General features: G+C 39.3%; 1 protein-coding gene across 4 annotated transcripts in view; it reads left to right on the top strand.

The window, feature by feature from the left end:
- sbf2 (SET binding factor 2) overlaps nt 1-21,443 on the top strand; it is a 168,882-nt gene extending 147,439 nt beyond the window's left edge. For 2 of the 4 annotated variants that reach the window (XM_039690899.2, XM_039690903.2), the window contains 13 exons: nt 1,414-1,488; nt 2,134-2,309; nt 3,006-3,182; nt 3,611-3,712; nt 10,401-10,586; nt 12,792-12,918; nt 13,217-13,344; nt 15,079-15,303; nt 16,566-16,673; nt 18,369-18,559; nt 18,636-18,723; nt 18,800-18,931; nt 20,217-21,443. In XM_039690899.2, coding sequence (XP_039546833.2) covers nt 1,414-1,488; nt 2,134-2,309; nt 3,006-3,182; nt 3,611-3,712; nt 10,401-10,586; nt 12,792-12,918; nt 13,217-13,344; nt 15,079-15,303; nt 16,566-16,673; nt 18,369-18,559; nt 18,636-18,723; nt 18,800-18,931; nt 20,217-20,315 — 1,814 coding nt within the window. In that variant the 3' untranslated portion in view covers nt 20,316-21,443. The remainder of the gene's footprint in view (nt 1-1,413; nt 1,489-2,133; nt 2,310-3,005; nt 3,183-3,610; nt 3,713-10,400; nt 10,587-12,791; nt 12,919-13,216; nt 13,345-15,078; nt 15,304-16,565; nt 16,674-18,368; nt 18,560-18,635; nt 18,724-18,799; nt 18,932-20,216) is intronic. The other 2 variants (XM_039690902.2, XM_039690904.2) reach the window with 1 other exon arrangement.
- The last annotated feature ends 4,105 nt before the right edge of the window (nt 21,444-25,548 follow it).

Genomic DNA, 25,548 nt, shown 5'->3' on the forward strand with positions numbered 1-25,548 from the left:
CGCAGCTAACCCAATACACTCAGACATTCTCTGCTTCCACGTCCATTGAAATGCATTGCAGTTAGTCAGTTTTCATTCGTTTTTCTTGTCATTTTAAGTTTAAAATGGTCAAACGGTGTGCATGGGGTACACTAGGTTCCCGAGAGGCTGGGTGACGGTGTGTATTTTTACCCTTTCCCAAGCCACTCTCACATCTCAACCGAGAAAAGTGTCTGCTCTGCATTAAGTTATGCGGTAGACGACAACACCAACTAAACGTGGATAAATTAAACAAGGATGTCTACATCTGTTCTAAGTTAAGTCAACAACGTATTTGAACGTTATCTTTAAAATCTAACGTAACGTTAGGCTAACATTAGAAAACGTTAACGTTAGCTTCTAGCTGCGTTGTACATCATGTCACTTAGCTTCATTAACGTATCTGTAAATAACCGAGATAACAATTGCTAACAATGTTGTGCTGAATGATTCATGTAAATACCGTAACACCAAACGGTGATAGCAATGATACGCGGTTTATCACGTTTACGCTGTGACCTGTACATTTTTGGCTGGAGCTTTTCATCGACCTTCTCAACAATAAAATTATTAATATAACCCTCCAATGCATTAAGGCCCTTTAGGTGACTTTGAGATTATATAATCTTTCTGTCTTGTGAAATGCCTCCTACTGTAACCGCTGCATGTTGACTGTCCGAGTGAGTGGAGGGGGCGTGGCTTAGCCATAGGTCAATTGAAATGTTGGGTCCCACTTTATATTAAGTGGCTTTAAGTACTATGTACTTACATAGGAAAATAAGTACAATGTACTTATTGTGTTCAGGTTGTATTGTAAAACACTTTTGCTGCTATTGAGGTGTGATAGGGGTAAGGTTAGGGACAGGTGTGGTGGTATGGGTAGGTATCATGGTGGGCTGAGGTGTAAGGGAAGGATCAACTGTGTAATTACAAATGTAATTACATGAATTAATTACAGCTGTAATTACATGCAGGTATTTTCAAAATATAAGTACAATGTAAAAACATGTATGTACACAATAAGTCCAATGTATCAAAGTAGTAACTTCAATGTAAGTACATAGTACTTAAAGCCACTTAATATAAAGTGGGACCAAATGTTGTATAAAGTGCACACAACAGCATCTTATTGGTACCCCAGACTGTCATATAGTGTGAGAAGAACATCGATCCAACAACTTTGAAAATCATGTAGTGTGTCAGTTCCATACATCGGTCGACCTCAAATCTCAAACCAGCATTTCTCTCTCGCATCTGTCTCAAGAGCTGAGGTGCTAATGACTGTTCTGTCTGTCTTCAGAGGGGGTGATGGTTGCATGTGTGTGAATTTTGTCTTCTGTTTTTATTTCCTGTTCCCCTGTGCCACCACCAACTCCTGCACCCTTAATCTACCAGTACTCGGGTACAGGGATAAACTATTCACTCACTCAAACCAAAAAGCTTCAGCTAAGGGAAGAATTCCCAATCAAGGTATAGTTTCTCTGTTTTACTCATTCTTACTAACCCAAATCCATACTTAACTTACTATGCACGTGCTCTCTACCTCTATCCATCATCCATAGGGTCTGAAATTTATACCACATTGAGGTTAGGCCACCAATGGGTTTTCTGGTTTACAGAACTACAGAAGCAGTTGTAGTAGTTTGCATTGGCAGGTCTGTAGTGAGGTTAACTGACAGATCACTTGAGTCATCATTTACTAAGCCAGTTAACATTCATGACGCAGTCGTTCTCAGCTGAACTGTCCAGAGCAAGTTTTAGGAGAGAGGTCAGGAAACTATATGATGTTGTCGTTCCAAAGAAACATGTTAGTGTTTTCAACATTGATAATATCAAGAATGCTAAATCACATTAATCTCCAGTAATAATTGAGCAACAAACCAGCTTATTAGAGACTTAATTATTCCAAACATTTCAACTTCTACATATCTCCTGCCCCTTACATGTTTATTTAAGATTTTGCCTAATTTGATTCTGGCTTTAAGCTACCAATAAAAGTACTCTCAGCTCCCTTTCGCACATCAGAAGATTCCATTTTATTCTCGTGATTAGTTGTGTTTATTACGTTTTTTTACTCTCCTGCCTAACCCGTGTTCATACATCTGTCTCTGAAAGGTGTGTGGGCTAGTTTGCGGTCTAGCAGCAGATTCATGCAGCACCCTGCTGTCGACGTGGGCGCGCGGTTGGCTAGCAAGGATCTGGCGCCCCCTACAGGCATTGAGACCCTTCAGACCCAACTCCTCAAGCATCAAGCCGCTCTCTACATCTTTGGAGAAAAGTCTCACTTGAGGGTAAAGAGGTTACACTTATATCACTGCTTAGAGAGAAGCAGCTAAGGATTTGATGCTGACCTTGAGTGATGAACCGTAGTCATTTTACAAGAAAGTAGGCCAAAAGAAGCATTCATTTGTAAAATTCTTAAAGTGTACTAGGTCATATCACCCTGCAATACTTTGAAATTGTTCTCTTCAGTGCGTAGATAAGGAGCTTTTAATAGCCGTTTATAAAAGCCCTGATTTATTGACACAATTTGTCTGTTTTGGCTGATATTATATGACATTTGGATGCCTGAAGGAACTTTGTGCTGCTTTTTAGCTTTTAGATAATGTGTTCCTTCAATGTAAAAATGAAGATTAATATATGGAATAAATCAGCAGAGAGGTTAACAGTTAAGCAAACTCTAAGTTATTTGGCTTGTCCTGCTTAGTACATAAACAGTCTGTTTTGAATTTTTGTTGATGCCTATGAAGTGGAAATTTAATTTCATCCACGTTAGTAAAATAGTCGGTCTGCTCAAATTTATGGTCTTGGATAGAATATAATAGCTTTGTCGATGCACAAATTTGTCACTTTGGTCTGTAAATAAGCAAAACTTACTTACTACACAGAACACAACGTCCAACCCAGAGGCATAATCCAAATGTTTGTTTTTATGCTATAATTTTTCCAGAAACAAAGTTAAAAATTCAAATGTTTTTTCATGGCAGGGCTTAAAACTGGACTCAGCACTGAACTGTGAACTGGTGCCGGTTGAGTTTGCGGACACCAGACAGGTGAAGAGCTCCTTCAAGAAGCTTCTGAGGGCATGTGCACCCAGTTCCATGTCCTCAGACACCGAGGAATCGTTCCTTAAGGCTCTGGAGGAGAGCGAATGGATGCTGCAGGTTAGCACGACCCAATTCTGTATTTAAACTACTCCTGAACCTTCACCTTATTGTGACTCCGAGTGGCATATATCTGGCAAATAGCAAAAGTGAGAAAACCAGAGACACATTGACCTGTGTGACTTTGACCCGGTTGGTAATTCCTTCCTCAAAACTAGACACCCCTGGGAAACTATACAACACAAAGATGGGAAAATCGCATGACACAATTAAAGCAAAACAAAGTTGCTTACCACACTAAAAGCCACGCACTTATAAACCCCTTTGGCCTTACGTTCCACTTCGTCTCAGACACTAAAACAATATTATCTGTAAAGATCCTTGCCAAGAGTGGTCTTAGTCAGCACTGCACAATAACATTACAATAAATGTACAGGAATTGCTAAACTTAGAAGTGTTGTTTTGAACTCTGTACGTGTGTTCGACAGCTACACAAGCTGCTGCAGCTGGCTCTGGTTGCGGTGGAGTTACTGGACAGTGGATCATCTGTACTAGTTAGTCTTGAGGATGGCTGGGACATCACCACTCAGGCGAGTATCATCTCACACTTGTTCTAAAGCAGTGGTTGGTGCATCCCCTAGGGGGACCTGGAGTTATAAAAAGGGGGTGTGGCAAGGCTAAAGCCCAAAGTATACTTCAGACATCTGCGTACACCGTCTACATGCAGCCTAATTTTTGTGTGCGTGTACAACAGTGCATGTGCGAGTGCTTAAAAACAAAGTCCACTAGATATTGCGCTTTCTGCGCTCATGGCCAAAGGAGTATACTTTGAATGGCTCGCTAGACAGAGCAGAGCGTGGAAAATGAAGTATACCTGGGCCTTAAAAGGGATACTCCACTTTTTTTTTGGAAATAGGCTCATTTTACCACTCCCCCAGAGTTACACAGTTGGGTTTTACCGTTTTCGAATCCATTCAGCCGATTGTTTTGATATTTAGAAGAATATCAGTAACCAGACAGTTTCTGGTCTCATTGACTTCCATAGTAGGAAAAAATATGCTATGGAAGTCAATGAGACTAGAAACTGTCTGGTTACTGATATTCTTCTAAATATATATATAAAAAAAATTGTCTCTATACATTCGAAAATGGTAAAACCCAACTGTTTAACTGAGGGAGTGGTAAAAAGAGCCTATTTCCAAAAAAAGTGGAGTATCCCTTTAAATGTCCCCTGACATGAAACATTTTTAACATAAATATGAGGTCCCCTTGCCTGTGTATGGTCCCCCAATGGATCGAAATTTCAATCGGTGTAAACCAAGCTTTGGCTGTCTTTCTCTGCCTTTGAAAAAAATGAAAGCTCAGACGCGCTGATCTTGAATCTGCTCTGTATGACGTCATACGGGGGAAAGGTAACCTCCCCTTTTCTCTGCTTTGCCCGCTAAAAGAATGTGGCTCGCCCATGAGAAAGTAAGCTAGGAAGTACGAACCAATCGGCAACATTCTAATCTGAAAGATGAAGCCTACCCGGAAGTGCCAAAAACTGCAATACATCTCAAATCCACTAGAGGCCGGTCCCAAAAGGGAGCAAATATCCATAGACGTCACGTTAAAATATCCGTTTTCACAGCATAAATTCATATGTTTACAGTTTGGTCCCATGGACTTTTATTGTAATCTTCAATATGTTCCGCGTGCCTGACATCTGTGAGGGGGGTGAATTTTTTTCCAACTCAAATAATGACAAATAAGGGCGGTTAACTTTGATTGACAGCTGATAACGGGCTGCGCCGAGTGAATTTGACGTCTCGGCCATGATCTGACACAACTCTGTATCCTTTCTGAGACTTTTGTATTTTCTATTTCCCAAGATTTTCTAGTATGGCCTCAAACCCGTTCTTCAGAGAGTCTATGGGTGACGTCACAGACACTTTGTCCATATTTTTTACAGTCTATGGTACGAACGCGTGAGCGCAATTTGAGTTTTTCTCGAGAGATATCATGACTTGCAAATGAGCAAAGCATGGTTGATAAATGTTCAGATGTACAAATTAACACAAACATATTTTTTAGCCTCTGAAGAAACAATGGATACATTTTTTTTTTTTCTGGAAATGCGCAGACACAACTTCCTAAAGTTTTGTATGGTCCAAATATTTCACCGACACTGGCCTCGATGAGCGTCTGAAATAAATCGATCGAGGTACCAAGCAACAATTTCTGATGTGTAGCCTAATTGGTCAAGTTCAGACAGGTAATCTTTCTCTCAAAATCGTTCGATACTGTTTATGCATAAGTCAAGCCAGTGACTAAAATATCAACTTCACATCATTTCTTTTAGTAGGATGAAAGTAATCGTATTTAAATTGTGAAAAAATAATACAGAAAGCAATCAAAGAACAATCTTTCCACACAGCGCGAGTTTATCTGGAAAACGCGTTATGAAATCAATGACGCACGTTACACTGCACAACAAAGCTCTTACTGTAAGTATCATCGTGTCTGCATTGGTGAAAGCATTAGAGAGTGCAGAAACTGCGTTGCAATGATAAGATCTTCATTCTCGCGATCAGCAGACTGTCATCTGCTGCTCAATGCTCATCACGGCAACATTTTATGTGATGGGAATAGATCTAAGTACTTTAAAAACTTCTCACCATTCGTTAATCTCAATAACTGTAATAATAAAAACGTATAATAGCTGTAGTAAAAGTATTCGAGAGTTTCACATGTAATATGTAGCTATTTCATATGCAAGCATGTCAGCCAATCACAGCAGTGGGCGGTTCCACTGAATCCCACAGCAGACACGCCCCTTCAAACAGAGCGTTCAAATCAGGCTCGGAAAAATGCCTTTTTTTATAAATTGACTATTTTTGATCTAAAAAACATACTAGCATTATAAGGGCAACCCAGGAAACATTATAAAATAATAAAATAACACCAGAAAAATATTCAGGTTGGTACAAGACCCCACTGTGAAACTGTACAGCTTATTATAAGGGTATTTTCCGCATAAGTACACTAAATATAAATTTGACATTTTATAACCTCAAGAGATGTTTCTCAGTACCTGCTTGAGAGGATCTGTTATCAGTTGTTGTCGTTCAAACACAGGCCACTCAATGGCGCAATTGAAGAATCAGAATTGAGAACTAAGCATGTGAATTCTGCACTAAGCAAGGACAAGCTTGTGAAAGGACTGCCAGTGTCTGGTATTATAAGGCAGACAATGAATCTACTTCAAACGTCACAACTAGTACCAAAACAACGTGTCTATACCAGATGTGAGCGTTGCAACGTGACAAAAGCAAATAGAACAGATTATAATCAGTGATGTTGTCTACGATCAGTGATGCGGTACGACATGACATATCCCAGACAGTAAACTGATGCCGTTTTCACTCGCGCAAATTCTGACACAAAGGACAACTGGTTTTGTATCGTTCACTTGGTCGCATCAGGTATACAGCCTAAAGCTAAAGCGATGACGACACCAGTCCGGATTCACTAGTACTGGTACTGAAGAGAGACTGCAGTGTGTCGTGTGCTTCAAAATATTAGCTACTGACAGTATGAAGCCGAACAAGTTAAGACAACAATGTTACAATGTTTCAGATAAAGATCAGACAAGATTTTGCAACCAAGTTCATATCTGAGAGTGTTTTTTTTCGGGTGGAGGGGGGTGTGCTTCCCTTGTCTTTGACTGTTATCGGATTCAAATATTAATGTTAAGATGACAAAATGCAACTTCCAAACAAACAGGATTCCAAATATCTTTTGATTGTTAAACACTGATTTACAGAGAAACGGATCATTTTCAGGTAGTGTCGCCAAAAAATTGACATGTCGGTCTGCTCAAATGAAAAGAGCAATGGGAATGTCCACCTCCAAATGCCTTATAGTTGTCTTGCACATTAAATTGGGATAGGAGAACATATTTTATTCAAAAACACATTTTCAATTGAAAATACTTTGAGAAATACTTGACTAGTCACAGCTCATATTTTCCATGGCCACTTCAGTTAATGGTCATCAGAAACAGAACAGTGTTCTCTGGCTGTCAACTGGGGTTATAAATTTTAGCAGTGGTCAGCGCCAGAATCAGGCACGTGTCTGAACAAGACCGTTACTGTTCACTTTCCCTTCCTCTTGACCATTCTGCCATTCTCTCTGCTGTATTCACATAAATAGTCTCCATATGTCTGGCTCTGTTGGAGAACAAAATCATGCTTTTGTCATGTGGCCATGCTTTTAGTCTTCATTGCTTATTGGTTTGTGATGTTGCTCTGACAATCTTTATATAATTCATGAAAACAGATTATGTTGCAGTTCTAACTAAAAGGAGAAACTGCAACAGAAATTTCAATTTAAGACATTTTTTGAATTGGTATTCACATTTTGCATTTTTGATTATATATTAAAAAACTCCGGGAATACCAGGTGTCTTTACTACAGTATTGTGACGTATCTCTGGAATATTTAATAGGTGGCAGGGCTTGATTTCAGCAGACCTCGACACTAATCCCAAGCCGTCGAACTGACAAAGGAAAGCCATTCCAGAGGGGAAACAATTTTTTTTTTTTCTGTGGATTAATTTGTATGGATTAATTGTTCATCACTCGACTTGTAATGTGCACTAAGTAAATAGGGTAAATTTTGATTTAATGCCGACTTTAAATTCTTGTGACAAACAGTGCAGGCCATTGTGTTACCCAAGATTAGCCAATCTCTCGGAAACAGCACCTGTCACAAAAAAATGTGAAGACAGATTTATTAACAGCTTGCGTCAGCGCAAACCTTCTTTTGGCGTTAAAAAAAAACTACTGTCAGGATTTACTAAACAAATTAGATTACTGAAATGGCACTGGCTGACCTTATTGCATATGCATTTGTAGGAGTTTCCCTTTCAGATGCAAAATTTATGAGAGGAGAGTATTTAACAGTCCCTCCAGAAAAACGCGATTATGCGATCGCTGAATTCAATGCAAAATCAGCCAAAGTCCGCATATTTATGCGGGGGCCGCATTTTTTCAAATACGCCGCACTTTCGCCGCATAAATTGCCGATTTCCGTGCAAAATATGCGGGGTTTGCATAATTTCATAATCCTCGCATTTTCGTTGCAAAAAAAAGTCACATGTATCTTAGCAGAAAGTTGAAAAATGTTGCGTTTGCTACACATAAGAGCAGCCATTTCCCCCTGTTTCCATGGGAACGTTATGAAGTGACGCAATTACGCGACGCCAGACAGACTCGCGGAGGCGATTGACATCTCACAAATCTAACTCGTATAACTGTCTGTCACACGTTCTACCGTCACATCGTTACTTAATAAACAACATAAGATAAAAGTAGTAGCATCAAACAGAAATTACCCGCACACATGGGGTGTTCGAGGTGCACATATAACACTGCAGAGAGTTCAACAGGGAGCGCGCAGCTCTCAAAGGGGCCACACCTTATTTACACTCTTACAGTCTGAAATAAAACAAGATGAGAAATTAAATATTCCCAGCACTTTCTATGATGTAGTATGCTTGTTTATCAAAGGAAGTAATAAGAAATGACTCTTATATTAACAGGATGTTGGGGGAATCACTTTTTTCTCTTTTTCATCAAACCGCAATTTTTGCAAGTTCCCTCAATTTTTGCAAATTCCAGCAATTTCATTGCATAAAATTGCATAAATATCCCACATATTCCATCGCATTTTTAAAGAAAACTGGCCGCATAATCGATCAATTTTTGCCCGCAACAATCACAAAAAAAACTCCGCGTTTTTCTGGAAGGACTGAATACTATTATGGTAAATGTTAAATATAAATCGCAAATTTTTTCACAAATTTTTGGAAATTACCACCACAAAATCAGTCATTTTGATCGCAAAAATCACAAAAAAAAAAATCGTGAAATCCTGGAGGGACTGATTTAAATCAATCACGCAACACGATTTACTAAGGTTTGAGTTTATCAATTTACTGGTTTTACACCCCAAAAAAGAATATCTTAAAGCTATACTCCACTTTTTTTTTTTGGAAATAGGCTCATTTTACCACTCCCCCAGAGTTAAACAGTTGAGTTTTACCATTTTCGAATGCATTCAGCGGATTTTCTGTTATTTAGAAGAACATCAGAGTCTTAATTGACTTCCATAGTATATTTTTTTGTCCTACTATGGAAGTCAATGAGACCAGAAACTGTCTGGTTACTGATGTTCTCAGAAAATCAGCTGAATGTATTCGAAAACGGTAAAACTCAACTGTTTAACTCTGGGGGAGTGGTAAAATGAGCCTATTTACAAAAAAAAAGTGGAGTATCCCTTTAAACCAAACTCTAATTGATGCTGCTCTTGGTACTGTAGATTGCGTGGTCTGTCTGTCTGTTTATCAAATCTGGCCCTTACTGTTCAGAATTGCACATATTATTATTAGGCTGCCACATGGAGTTCTGGTACTGATAGTAAATTTTGTTTTCAGGTAAAAGCTGTCGGGATAGTTGCGACAGTCTCTGATCAGCAAGGGTCACGTCCAATAGGGCCAATATTTACTTGCATTGGGCACATAGCAAGCGTTAGACCCAAGGATGCCGCACAAGCCCTCAAAAGTGAAGCCAAAACGTCTCAATCGCCCCCCTGTGACCGGTCCTTGTATAGCTCATAACCCCCGCCTCCCCATGTTATTCAATGGGACGCGAGACCAACTAAACAATTAAATACACTTCACATATCCTTTTTCCAAAGATAGTTTCTGTCATTTACTGTAGTTTCTATCACGTTGATGTAATTTCAAGTGTTCGTTTTTTAAAATAAGTTTGTTTTTAGGTAGTTATGTGATGATAAAAACGGTGCTCTGACATCATGATTGACAGGTTCTCTGTGCGAGGTAGTCACTGAAGCACCAGCGGACTTTTTTTAATAATGTTGATTATGTGGTTAGTAGTTGTATTTACCTTATTTTAACGAGGTTCTGCAATCAGCAGACATCATTGGAGAAGAACGAAGCAGACAGAGGACACTTAATGAAAGTGCGAGGCGTGTGCTTGCGTTTGATTCAGCGAGAATGAGGGCGCGGCCTTGATTTCGCGGCTTTATTTCGAACTGGTCCCGAAACACGCAAGTCCGCAGACTCAAGTTCCAAGATGTCAGTGGCGGACACTGGCGGCTTCAGTTCTCTCTGATGGAAAAGAGCGAAGGGGCGTCGTCCATCTTTTTTTACAGTCTATGGTTGGACCCAACTAATGGTTATTTTCCTCTCTTCCTCTCCCAATGTTTCTATAGGTGGTTTCCCTCACGCAGGTGCTCAGTGATCCATTCTACAGGACCCTAGAGGGCTTTCAGGTGCTTTTGGAGAAAGAGTGGCTGTCTTTTGGCCACAAATTCAGCCAACGTGGCACCCTGACCCCCAGCAGCCAGGGCAGCGGCTTTACTCCCATCTTCCTCCAGTTTCTTGACTGTGTCCATCAGGCAAGTTGGCCTTATAAGCAGTCATGTTACGTGCCCTGCTCAAAGAAATAATGACCTTGATGATCCTTGAATAAGCGATCTTCTGATGTCTTCCATCGTGCTGGTTAAAGATCTGGGCTGGAAAACCCTAAGGCCGTGTGTCCACCAAAGCGTTTTTAGCCAGCTGAAAAGGCCAGACGCTCTGCTGAAGACGTTTTGAGAGCGTTTTTTTTCCGTTGAGATGTTTTGTTGCTATGATACAGAATATCCGGAGCACAGTTTACTTGTAACTGATTTCGCAGATAATTTGTTTCATACCAGAAATTAAATTTGTGCGGTTAGCTCTGTTGGTTGATGTCGTTGTACAGAAAGAATGTTGTGATAGTTGGTCAGTGTGGTTTAGTCCCGCCCCTCCTCCACTGTGATTGGACGGCTGGGTAAAAAGTGACAATGATGAGCGCTGCGTTTTATCCAAAGTTGGACATTTTTCAACTCTCGGCGACCAGTAAAAAACGCCGTTAAAAAACCACTCAGCGCCTCGTTACGCTCATGCCGTTTAAAAATCGCGGCGCTCCCATTGAAAACAATTGAAAACATACGCCAGGCGCGTGGAAAAACGCTTTGGTGGACACACGGCCTAATGCTGTAGACTCAAACAGCAAATGTAGTGACCATTGTGTACTTGAGCATGACACCTTAACCCCAGATTGCACCAAATGGGACCGTCTATGTTAAATTTGAGTACATTTCAGCTAAAAAACAAATGACCAATTGCTCCATCTCTCTTTTTCACACACTGCTTCTCACACACACCCCTTTCTTGTTCTCACCATGCTTCGTCCATGAGCTCACAGCATTCCTGCAGCGTCCAGCCAGGAGGAGGCGGATGAGAAGCACTCAGCTGTCAGAATGCATGCTCTAGCTTTCCTTTTGCAATCCCCATGGTGGGCAAGTCATTTAGACAGAGATGCTTGTTCGGCCCGTCTGAAATGATCGTACACAGATGGTGTTTCATCCTGGAGCCAGCACTGTACTTGCTTGACTGTTTCGCCATCACCTCCCAACATCCGCACATTTAGCACAAATGGCGGAAAACAGTAATTTGGGGGTTCTGTTAAGCCTGTGCTACATTAGAATAAGTAAAGGGCAGGAAAAGTTTTTCTCCCTCTGGAGACGTGCGCACCACTCCCATGGTTTTACAGACATGCATTGTGTGATGAAATCAAGGCGTAGAGCACTTCAATGACCCAGTGGAGGTCCCCCAATGTCACAAACCATAGAAATATAGCTAATGCATCTGAAAATAGAAGTGTCTCATCTTAGAGGCAGCTGTTGTTTTCGCCAGGAAGTCCAGGTGGCCCGGAGTGTGAGAAATTCACAAGCTCTTCTGTCTAGATCCTGCTGGCACCACATTATCACATTATGTCCCTCCTGTTGCTGTTATTTTGGTACTTTTCTAAAATCTCATCAACTAATCATTTCCTGGGCGTTTCCTAATCGTTTTCGCCAAAAAAAGCTCCTCCAATATGACACGTTAAAGGGTTAGTTCACCCAAAAATGAAAATTCTGTCAGTATTTACTCACCCTCATGTTGTTCCAACCCCGTAAGACCTTCGTTCATCTTCGGAACACAAATTAAGATATTTAAGATATTAAGATTGCTCCTGCATACTAGTCCATAGGCTTCTTGAGGGAATGACTCTTGCTGGCATCGAAAAGTCATTAAAGACATCGTTAAAATAGTCCAAGTGACTACAGTGGCTCAATTTTAACTTTATCAAACGACGAGAATACTTTTTGTGTGCAAAAACAAACAAAAATAACCACTTTATTTCAACTATTCACTTCCTTCTCCATGAGCCTGTAGTCAGTTAACATAGTGTAATAGCATAGAGCTACTTCACACGTAGGCTCACTATTGGCCGACGCTGGTCATGTGTGTGATGCGTGTGACGTACAATAACAGAAGCTTAAAAAAAGTGTTCTCGTCGTTTGATAAACTTAAGATTGAGCCACTGTAGTCACTTGGACTATTTTAACGATGTCTTTAATGAGTTTTCGAGGCCAGCAATTGTCATTCCCTCATGAAGCCTATGGACTAGTATGCAGGAGTGATCTTAATATTAAGAACGAAGGTCTTACGGGGTTGGAACAACATGAGGGTGAGTAAATACTGACAGAATTTTAATTTTTGGGTGAACTAACCCTTTAACTTTCTTATTCCAGGTTCATAACCAGTACCCCCTTGAGTTTGAATTTAATCAATACTATCTGAAGTTTCTGGCATACCACTACATCTCCAGTCGCTTCAAAAACTTCCTTCTGGACTCGGACTACGAGCGCCTGGAGCACGGTGTGTAGAACGACTTTTTTTATTATTATTATTGTCATAATTACATTATTGTGCAAATGTTTTTCAGATGTGCTCTTGAAATAAACATGGATTTGAATGTCTTTGTAGTATTACAACAGACGGACATGTGCAATCTTGCTCGGAAAAGTCTTACCTACCTGTAACGGCCTTGACGACCTTTGGAAGCACTTCTTTAAAGTGCTGCTAATCTTATCAGACTTGACTTCTGATATTTTGTTTCACACCTGATCACATTACTCGGGGTTAACAAGTGCTCCTTTGTGTCTCCTCAATAAAGGCACATTGTTTGAGGACAAAGGAGAAAAGCAGTCCAAGAGAGGAATCTGTATCTGGGAGTGTATCAACAGAATGCACCGCAAGAGCCCTATCTTCTTCAACTACCTGTACAGCCCATCAGAGACCGAGGTAAAGACTCTATCTGGGTGTGTGTCGAAGCACCAGACAGCTCTAATGCCTGTTACCCTAGAGCACTCTGCTTAGAGGTTATGTTGGTGACCGGTCCCAAATATGTTGTCGTCTATTCCCACAGTGAAGAATAGTTCCCCACAATTGCAAAACAGCATCTTTGACCTTATAAAGCATTCTTGTTGCATCTGAATCAGGTGGTCCCAGTCTGCTCAAATCCAGGCTCTGAGTAAAGGTTGTTTTTCACATAGGGATCTTCTTACTGGCAGTCATCCCTGACATTGTTTCAAAATGGGTGAATCAGTTCATCCATAGTCACCCATAGCCCAAACAAAAACATATTTGACGAGGTTTAGTGAGAGCAAAGGATCCTGTGGCCTGTTTCTTCTTTCTTTCCCATTCCCTTTTCACAATCAAACACTGTGAATGGTGCTGCACATTATAATCTTGAAACTTAAACAAGGTTCTTTTGCTTTGGAATAACACTCAAAATAATGTCCCATTAACTAATATATATCATCAATGATATATATTAGGTAATGGGATATTATTTTGAGTCCTGAATGTCAATAGCAAATGATCTGTTTATAATCTGATTGATGGCTCAATTGGACTGAAAACTCTTCTTGTAAACACTTCAGTCGATCAGACTGAGCTCAAAACCGTGATGAACATTTATTTATACCTCACGTCTTACGTCAATATCAGTGAGCTCAATATTTGCGTAAAAGCTCTTCTGACGTATGTCAGCTTTTTCAAACATCTCATCAAGGCAAAAATGGCACTTATGCTTGTGGTATCTCTATTTATCACATTTGGCTTTCTTTGGTTTTGAACATGGCGACCGGCGATACAAATCTAAATCGGATTGCAAAGTTTACCCTTGGTTTCAAAGACTTAAGCTAGTCCCAGAATAAAATGCAAGTTTAGGCTGTTTTAACTGAAAGAAACTTGCACTGCCATATCTTAAAATATGTCAATGCCAGTGTTTTGTCTCGAAATGCACACCAGTGATGTTTTTTTCTAAGACACGTTTATAAAAGCTACTTAAATGTCCTAATTGAACTAAAACCTAATCCAGGCTTAATCTAAACCCTGTCTGTGAAACCAAGATTTAGTGTTCATATACACTGAAATTTCGAAATCTGCCGCAACATGGCATCATGACTTTTGCGTAAACATTCACGCCACTTTCAAGTCAAGTGGCGTGTTATCTATACGCATTTTGAGCTATCCGCGTGTATGCGTGTATGTCTATGCCATTAAATGTCTGAGTGATTCTGCGTGTATGTACACGCCGTTAAATGTCAAAGCGAAACGAAGAAAAATGTAGATCTACATCTGGGGAGCGATATTTTTTTTCCTAGGATGGTAGGGGAAGACTCATAAATGGTATTAACCATATATTTATATATACAGTAATGTAACGTTAAGTCAACGGCACTCATAAACACGCTGAAAAGCGATTATGCGTGTTGATAGCACGCCAAAAATAGAAATACGAATTGGCATGTCATACATACGCCATTTTCATGAGATCAGTCTGGATATCGGATTGGATTCTTTCCGATTGATGAAAACTTGTGCATGTAAAGAAAGGGTACGTTTTTGGAAAGAGGGAGGGTGACTAATTCATGTGTGGCACACAGCGAGTAACATCACTGACAGCATCTTTTATATATTGTCAAAACTGAAATATACAATAAACAATGGTTTCTGTCCTTTTCTTCTTAGCCGGTGTTGAAACCATTGATTTCGATTCCCAATCTGACAACATGGGAGTTCTACACAGGGGAGACGCTGTCCACAGGCCCCTCTTATGACTGGTGTATGCTCGCAGTGCGCTCACAGAGCTCGGTAGACTCAGACACCATCGCCACCACCAAGAGAAGGATCGTCTGGCCCTGTTACAGCAGTGTGAGCCGCGCACAGCCTGATGCCATCACCAAACTATTGGCTGTAAGTATGTCTATATGTCTTTGTCCATTTTTAGTTTCTCTTTATCAGGGCCAAAATCTCAAAATCACAGCCAATCAGAAGAGTGACGGGATGTTTGTTTTTTTTTTTTTTTTTTTTGTATGGTCTCTAACACTGTGAGGACAGAAGCTTAAATTTCAGACATTAGCAGGAACCAAAGATTTCTTACACCAATTTGGACAGGGGTGTTTTATAAGGGTAGATGGAGTAATGTAATTGTACCACAGGACGTCTGAACTATTAAAGGGATACTCCACTTTTTTTGGAAATAGGCTCATTTTACCTCTCCCCCAGAGTTAAACAGTTGAGTTTTACCATTTTCAAATGCATTCAGACGATTTTCTGATATTTAGAAGAATATCAGTAACCAGACAGTTGCTGGTCTCGTTGACTTCCATAGTAGGAAAAAAATATACTATATGGAAGTCACTGAGACCAGAAACTGTCTGGTTACTGATATTCTTCTAAATATCAGAAAATCGTCTGAATACATTAGAAAACGGTAAAACCCAACTGTTTAACTCTGGGGGAGTGGTAAAATGAGCCTATTTCCAAAAAAAGTGGAGTATCCCTTTAATGGCGAATTTGCACGAGATAAGAAATCTCATTAAAACTGCCAAAAGTGAGAGGGGTAACTTTATTTGCGCACCGCCGTCACCTTCCTGTCATCATGTGCGTATGACATTACGTTGTGTGCAGAGGCATACACATAAATATATATATATATAAAATAGTTAGGTCTGGTCGAATGATTTATTAATTCAATTCATATAATTTAGATTGGATTCTGTTGGTAATAGACACTTACAGTACCTAAAGCTAAAAGAAGTTTTATGTCTCTAACAGGTGCGTTTTATCTTCTTTTGAAAACACTCGAGTTTTGCCACAGACTTGTTCCACTGCCTGAATGCTTTTAAGCGCCTCAATACTTGCAAAACGTGGAAAGCTACTTTCATTTAAACAGAAAATGACAGAATATTTACGTACATATTTACAGCTGGTCTATTTGCACAGGATAAGCATTACCTGAGGTAATTTCAGACCTTTTTACAAAGGTAAAAGTCTCTGTAATCTTTACTGACATTGTCCGTAATGATTACTGAGATGGCACATTCGGACAGGACTAAAATCACTGAAAAGCTGGACTGAAAATCACTCCATGTTAAACTAATCCCATCTGAATAGGGCTTGATCAAAGGAACCTGTAAGATAGGAAGCCTTGAAATGTATTTGTATGGTTGCAGGACATTGAGAGGCTGGAGGGAGAGCTGGGACAGCAGTCTGAGCCCTGGCACACCACGCTGGAGAAACTGCTAGACAGCATCCAGGAAGACCTCAAACTGGAGGGCAATGTGAGTTCTGCCACTTTTCACCTATTTTTTGTTCCTCTTCCCTTCACAAATGTAGCCTGTCACATTACCCGTTTAGTTTTCCATATAGTATATTGTAAATGTGCAAATGTACACAGTGTTAGGCCTGTTTCACATCACACACAAATGCAACATGCATTATTACACGGCCATATTAACATTTCTGCATTGACGCTGGAGCTTCCATGTAGTTTGAAACAGGCTTTAAAGGTGACATATTATGCCCCTATTCACAAGATGCAATATAAATCTAGTATCCCCAGAATGTGTCTGTGAAATTTCAGCTCAAAATACCCCTCAGATCATTTATTACAGCTTGTCAAATTTGCCCCTTTTAGGGTGTGAGCAAAAACACGCCGTTTTTGTGTGTCCCTTTAAATGCAAATGAGCTCCTGCCCCGCGCCTCCGTTCAAAAGACAATCCTTTACACAAGCTTCGGATGCAAACATTAACAAAACACACGAATCTCACTCATCCAAAATCTCAGAAATAACCAGTAGTGTTGTGCATCCTCAGAGAGAGACTCAGGTTACAACTTTTAGACGCACCTGGACGTTTTGATACATTTTGTTGTTGTAAAAGAACTACAATTCAGACCTTCAATCAATACAGCAATATTTGCCAAAATGAAGAATGTTCAGAAACCAGTACAAAATATATATCTAAAATCCCATTTCAACATTATATTGAGTGTATTTTTTTATAGAATTTTAACATTATAAAAAATTCTAGCATAATTACTTTTTATAAATCCTGATTTTGCTGAGTTAGACGCTTTCCTGGATCAACAGTTTTGTTGATGAACGAATGAATGAATGTATAAATGAATGAATGAACGAATGAACAAATGAATGAACAAAAGAATGCATGGACTAATGAACAAATTAATGAATAAATGAATGAATGAACGAACGAACAAATAAATGAATGATTGAATAAACAAATGAATGAACGAACGAATTAATGAACAAATGAATAAACGAACAAATGAACAAACAAATGACTAAATGAATGTAGGAGTGAATGAATGAATTAATGAATGGACTAATGAACAAACAAACAAATTAATGAATGAATAAAAGAATGAATGTACGAATAAACGAATGAATGAATGGACGAACGAATGAATGAACGAATGAATCAATGAATGAACAAATTAATCAATGAACAAACGTTTAACATTTTCACAAGTTGACACAGTTCCTTGGGGTCTTTATAGGACAGCTGTGACATTTTTTTGGTCAAATAGTGTTCTGTGCTCGTCTGTGCAGAAATGACAGAACAGTTTTCATGCTTTGCTTGAACTTTTGCCGATGCTTTAGAGCTGGTTACACTGTAGTCGCTTGCGAAAACCAAATGGCGGCGCCGTGGGTGGAAACATGCAGATTAAGGGGCGGTAATATTATAATAAGATCCTCTTCCTACGTCAGAAGGGGAGCGAAATCTGATCGGCTAATTTTTTGACTTGCTTTCAGGGAGAGGCTTACCAAAACAAAGTTACTGGGTTTCACTTTCCACGTTTTCTGGGTTGGTAGATGCACCAGGGGCCCGATTAAAGCACTTAAACATCGATTTGCATGATATGTCCCCTTTAAAAAGCACCAAAGCAGTGAACAAGTAGCAAAGTGTCTGTCTTCAGATCTCCTGATCTCACCTGTTGTGCATTTAATCTCATAGCTGCGGAAAGAGTCAGTGTCCATCTCTGGCCTGATCCCCACGTCCAACCTGCAGGCCTATCAGCGCCGCTCCATGTTACACCTCCCTGACAGCGGCCTCGGAGAGGACAGCAGCCCCACTACAGTCAATGGTGTTAATCGCAGAGCAGCCACACTCTACAATCAGTTTACCCCGAAGAATGAAGACAATAGGTAACGATGATGTGGATACCGCTTCAATTAACTTCATGGACAAAGCAAACAAGTTTTCAATTCTTTCTTTATACAGATCATTTGAGGGAATTCTGTACAAGCGAGGGGCATTACTTAAGGCGTGGAAAGCTAGGTGGTTTGTTCTGGACATAACAAAACATCAGGTGAGTGGTCGATTACACTTCACACAGCACTTAAGTCATTCTGTTATTTCTGTATTTTAAACGACTCTCTCTATAGCTGAGGTATTATGAGACGGATGAGGACACAAGCTGTCGTGGATATATTGACCTGGCTGAAGTGGAGTCTGTCCTGATCGCCACACCAACCATAGGAGCCCCCAAACACATCAGTGAAAAGGCTTTCTTTGATGTAAGTATTCCTCCCGGTGATAATACAGCACGTGAGGCTCCTTTAACTGTTATTGTACTAACATTGTGCCTAAAAAATGGGAGACCTTCTGAGAAAACAAGGTTGCTGCTGGAAGATGTCTTAGTGAGGCCAGCAGGGGGCGCTCACCCTGTGGTTTGTGTGGGTCCTAACGCTGATGGGGACACTATACTGTCAAAGAGCACCGTCCTTCGGATGACATGTTAAACCGAGGCCCTGACTCTCTGTGGTCACAAAAAATCCCAGGATGTCTTTCGAAAGAGTAGGGGTGTAACCCCTTGGCCAAATTTGCCCAGTGGTCTCTGTCCATCATGGCCTCCTAATCATCCCCATATATACCAATTGGCTTCATCACTCTGTCTCCTCTCCACCAGTAATCTGCTGTGTGGTGGGCGTTCTGGCATTTTAAAAAACTTTTGCTGCTAATTTACTCACCCCCATATCATCCAAGATGTCCATGTCATTCTTTCTTCAGTCGAAAAGAAATTAAGGTTTTTGATGAATACATTCCAAGATTTTACTCCATATAATAAACTTCAGTGGGAACCAAACGGTTCAAGGTCCAAAAGACACTTTCAGTACAAACTGCAAACTGTTCAAAGGGCTTTAAACGATTCCAGACGATGAATAAGGGTCTTATCAAGCGAAACGATCGCTCATTTAATAAATAAATAACAAAGTTTAAGTTTTATAAGCTCAAATGCTCGTCTTGCTCTGTAATGTGATGCGCGTTCGTGACTCTCTTATTCAAACTCATTCATCAAAATGAACGAATCTTTTCCCGAGTCAATTTGTTCATTTTGTTTATTGAATGAACCAAATGACACGAAAAAAGATTCGTTAATTTTGATGAACGCGCATCACATTACAGAGCAAGGCGAGCATTTAAGCTTATAAAACTTAAAACTTGTTAATTAAATTTTTAAATGAGTGATCATTTCGCTTGATAAGACCCTTATTCATCGTCTGGAATCGTTTAGAAGCCCTTTGAACAGTTTGTACTGAAAGTGTCTTTTGGACCTTGAACCGTTTGGTTCCCATTGAAGTCCATTAGATGGAGAAAAATCCTGGAATGTTTTCATCAAAAACCTTAATTTCTTTTCGACTGACATGGATATCTTGGATGACATGGGGGTGAGTAAATTATCAGCAAAAGTTTTTTCAAAAGTGAACTACTCCTTTAATGTCACTTTTGATCAATTAAATGTGTCCTTTCCTTGCTGAAAAAGTACATAAAATCACTTCAAATCTCTCTTTGTCCCTGCAGCTGAAGACCACTAAGCGGGTGTACAACTTCTGTGCAGCGGATGCTCCGAGCGCCCAGCTGTGGATTGATAAGATCCAGAGCTGCATCTCAGATGCATGAGGTCACATGACTCTTCAGACCCACCTCTCACTGCAGGGAGAGACTCACTGTGCAATTATAGGACCATAGTAAAGCCTTCAGTGCCTGTTGGAAATCCAAAAGACTCCTGAGCACAAAAACACTGCATTTAATGCGTCCCACTCCCTGGGCCCAAAAGCTTACGTTCAGGGGATCGGGGAACATGATGCAATGCACTACTCTGACATTCGCTGAACAAACTGCTACACGTAACTGACCGAGACAAAGCAATAGCACTAATCTTAAACTCGGGGGTCAATGTATAATAGTGACAAGAGGAGTTCTGCAAAACAAAAATACTGTTGCTGCTGATCAAATGCAAAACGACCACCAAAATCTGACAACTATATTTAGAAATATGCACAATGTGTTAAAGGCAAATGATTTGCACTTAATGATATGCACTCCGTACAAAACTGATTTTTAATGGCTAGAACAAGTAGGCATTATGTTTTGACTACATATCTAAGTTTGGAGTGAACAACCTTATGCTCTAATGTGCTAAAGTATTTTTTATATATATATTTGCAAAAACTTTTTTTTTCAGTATGAATGTTATACTCATGCGTAACGGAGTTGTTGTTCTGTAAGTTATTTTTTTAAACATTAAAAGCGTCACCTGTGTGTTTTTGTTGAATTGAGAGTTTGATGTGTGAATATAAATTACAATTCAAGCTTTTTATATTCTGCTGATATGCTATTAAAAATGTTTTTCTAACCTTTTAGTCTAACTTGAAATAAACACTTCAATTTATAATAATTTTCGGATAGTTTACGGACCAAGTAAAGCACTTCCTGCCTGAGATAGTTGTCAAATAAGCAGTTTTGTTTGAAATGAAGGGATGAACACTATATTTCTCTATTTTACGTGAGGATATATGTGATGTTGATGGCTTTTTAAGGCACTAAGGTTTTATCTGTTTGGTGGTGTATCTGTAAAGTTAAGAAGCAAAATGAAAAATGATCAGACATGATGTCTGTTACTGAACCTAAAACGACGTTACTGTATGTACAATATGTGGTGCCACTAATGTTTTTCGTTTGTTTACTGTTTTGGTTATGTTTTATCTTGGGTCTTGCTGTCATTTGAAATAAATCGAAAGAACTCGAGTTACTTTTTGCGACTGCATTACTCTCTCTCTCTCTATTTTTATAAAGTGTTCACAGGCAAATTTGCTTTATGTTTAGGTCTATATTGCTTTTATTTCTCCGCTGTCGAACATAAATGTCAGGCAACACGATTCCTGGCTGCATGTCAATATCCATGGATCACTGGATCTTTAGTAAGTTGTAAGGATCACTATATTGAGTCCAACATTTAGTTTAAATTGATAAATTTGTTCGTTTTAGTCGCATTTTCGCAGTTTCCCCTATTAAATCCAGTCACTCAGCAGATGTCATCCCAGAAGAGACCAGCGTTCTCCAGAAAACATCATTAGTAATAATTAATAAACCTTAGGAACTCTATCTGGACAAACACGTTTAGTTTAGCACATCCTGAAAATGTTTGGTTGAAATGACTGAAAACCTTGAAAATATATTCAACGTTTTTTTTTTTTTCTCTGCCATGAACAGATGTTGCAGTACTTGAATGTTAATGTCAATAATTGCTTCTCTCGTCAGACCTCAGGAGACAAATATGTCACTAGAGGCCAGGACAGTTCAAGTTCGTCATCAGTTGGCAAGGCCTTCAGCATGTCAGTTTGTATAATCTGAGCCAACTCATTTGTAATATGTACCTTCATTGAGGAAAAACTGCTAAACCGCACGTCTCACCTTTCTTCCGGTGTTCTGAACGGGACATCTCACTTAATGAGCGGTAAGATGAACCGTCTACAGATCCTTGTTGGATGCACCAAACGGGTGCCATCTAACAATCTCAGCCAAGTGCTCTCACTTTGCAGCAAATGAGGCCACGGGCGCCTTTGAGGCGAGACACCGCAGCGCCTCTCGGCTCCCAGAAGACAAAGGCTGATGGGAGAGCGTTGAGGACTCGCATGTGGGCTAGTTGCTCCCTGCTGACTTGTATTAAAAGCAGGTGTTGTCCTGGCAAAACATCTGGACTGAGGCAGTCTCACAATGCTCTCCAAATATAGATTTCTCCTGGAGTGGAGGAATAGAGCAGCGGAAGAGGGAATCCCTCCAGAATGCTTGGAATGGGACAAATGGGATGCTCTGGAGAAATTGCAGTTTAACCGGCCGTCGCAGGAGACTTATGAATCTGTTGAAGTCATAACAATTCGTTTTCATGATTGTCACCCCCCCTTTTTTGGAAATACATGAAAATGCACATTTCGAACATAAATGGTTGTAATTTAACAATGATTTGGAATATAGACTTGTTTTAAAGAAGACATTTGGCAGATTTTTGTAAATTAAGAAATTGAAACAGAAAAAAAGTTATATGAGTTTTAATAAAAAATTTAACTATTCATATTTTATATTAAAAAGTAACTAAACACTAAACCAACTTTTTTTTAGCTAATGATCTGTAAGAATGGACCTTTATTAATACTAGTCATTGATTCGAGTAACTTTTTTGACATTTGTTTATAAAGTGTTCTATTTCTACAATATATGGTGTAAAAACGTCTTAGTGCTGCCCTCTTCAGGTTGAACGGTGGCTACTGCAGTTGAATTTTCCTATTGGATCTTTCAGCTCACCACGCGAGTATAAAAACCATCTTGTGTCGTCAAAACCACTGTAGGGAGTCAGGAATTGGAATTTTGAGTATTGAAAACGATCAGGATAGAGTGTTTTAGCATCTATTTCGTCATCTCTATCTCCGCTGGGGTCAGCCCACTTTTTCAGCATTTTCAAATAATGCCAGTGGGTGGAGTCAGGCTCTTACCAGGGGTTTAGTTACCCTTTAAATATGTATTTTCAAAAAAAAAAAAATCAAGCAAAAAAGTTGTGTTTCAAATTTTAGGTCGATATCTCAAAAAAAATTAGCTTTCAGTGAGATTTTATTTGGGCGCAGTACCAAACTTTTTCACTACGGCACAACCAGACTCCATTACTGCCCATATAAGGGTGCCTTCATTTACATATGTGTTTTGAGGGATATGAACCATTATTTCCACAATTTTCATACAATTTATGAAGTAGACATCCTATTCAGAAGTAATACGAGAAGTTTGGCAGATTTTGATATGAATTCAACCTCAAAGAAACACATAAAAACAACAAGTATGTGCGTTAAAGCTTCCTGCCACATCTCAAATGGTGAATCTATATTTTTTTCTTTAAATTTCAAATATAAAGACCTTTTTTTCTAAAATAATTAAGAACTCTTGGCATGAAAACAAACTGAGGTTTGTACCTTTCTTTCATGATTTTTCATGTTCATCATTATTTCAAAACAGGCATTAGGAGTATGAAAATATTCTTGTTGCAAATTGATAAATTACGGCTACTCTGTAATTTATTTTGAAAATCAAATATGGAAACTAGAGATTGTAAGCGTTCAAATATAGTTTGTCAAGATTAGTTTAGGTTTAGTACAGGATAATACTGTTTTAATAATGTAATGGATTTGGGCCCACCGGTGGGCCGGTGACACTTAAGGGGTAAATGTGTCTTCTTTTCATGCAGACTATCAGCTTATACTAATATCGACCATTCTCTCCCATAAAAAAGATAAACATTATATTTTAAGGATTTACACATTAACCGGTTTACTTTTATCGAGTTATGTAGATTCATCACAAGTGATTATTGTGCTCTTATAATGCCTGGTTAGAGTACTAGGATTTCAGAGCAAATCTGACGGTCTGAGATGCTTCACATTCTTGTTGGCAGCCGGTACACATGGCAGATGTTCTCGTCTAAACACTAAAGTGCTTGACTGTTCACAAATCAGCAATGTGAACAATGCGAGTGTGACAAAAGCATGCGGAATGGGGATTACATGTGGGCCGAATACAGGTGGCACTGGCGTGCAGAACACACCTGTCACAAAAATAGGTCACGTTCATTCCACTTCCTGTTACCATAAAAAAAAGAATCGACAGCACACTAGATGCTGGATACCGTCATGTTAGCACCCTCTCTAGCTAGCTGCTAACTAGATGTAAGTTTGGCTTATTGTAGCTCAACATGATCTAATATGAACTGCTATTCATAGTTTTCACAACCTAATTGGGACGCAAAACAAGACTTCCTTCTGTTGAGCGCCAGTTACTTTTACCAGATTATTAATGTACTAAATAGCGATATTAAAAGACCACATTCAGTATACACTTTATCTAATACGCATACTATATAGCAGGGATGGGCAACTTTAAAGATAGTGAGGGCCACGAATATTTTATCATCACTATCCGAGGGCCAAATGTGACGTGCACTTCCACCAATGGGATATTGGAGAATTAGAGGTACCATTTTAGAAGAAAACATATGTAGGTATGTCTTTATTACAGACTCTGCTAAGTAAATCAACCTGCATATCCATATTCAATTATTTCCTCAGCTTCTTTTAATGAATGAACTTTTAACATAAACAAAGACACATTGCTGTGGCATTACTGTGTTTTTAATATTATTCCAGTGCAAACATGTTGGGCTCTCAAAAAACATACAATGTGATTGCACAAAACTGAAAAGTAGCCTATTAAGTAAAAAAAATAAATGGGATATTGGAAAATAAAAAAACTACCATTTTAGAAGAACAAAACGTATGTCTTTATTACAGACTCTGAAATGTTTAGTGAACCAACCTGCATTTCCATACTTAATTATTTTTTCTGCTTCTGTTCATTAATGAACTTTTTAACAAACTTTTTAAAATTATTTTTTTATTATTCCAGTGTAAACATTGTGGGCTCTCAAAAAACATTTACTGATGGCACAAAATTAAAGAAAGTATTAAGTGAAGCATACATTCACCATAGGCTGCCGCTTTATCTCACCTACAGAGGGAAGTTTACAGTTAATGAGATACTTGTGGTTTCTCTTGCTGGCGTACAATAGACTGGATGTCAATGTCAATGTTAGTGCAGCCAATCCTCATGAGCTGAAACAGAACGTCATCGCTGATCCTGTTTCTCTCTTTCGACTTGATATGTTTCATTTCCCTTTGTATTCTGTAAATAGGTAGTCTGTTTCCCATCTCGTCTGAAAAGTGTGATTTTCTTGGTTCAGTTTTCTTTTTTTCCCGCTCATGGTTCTCTTCATCGTTGACTGTAGTGATGCTGGTCAGAGTCGTCCAACTAA

The sequence above is a fragment of the Pimephales promelas genome, chromosome 1 (assembly GCF_988280905.1).
Source record: "Pimephales promelas chromosome 1, fPimPro1.hap1.1, whole genome shotgun sequence".
NCBI lineage: Eukaryota > Metazoa > Chordata > Actinopteri > Cypriniformes > Leuciscidae > Pimephales > Pimephales promelas.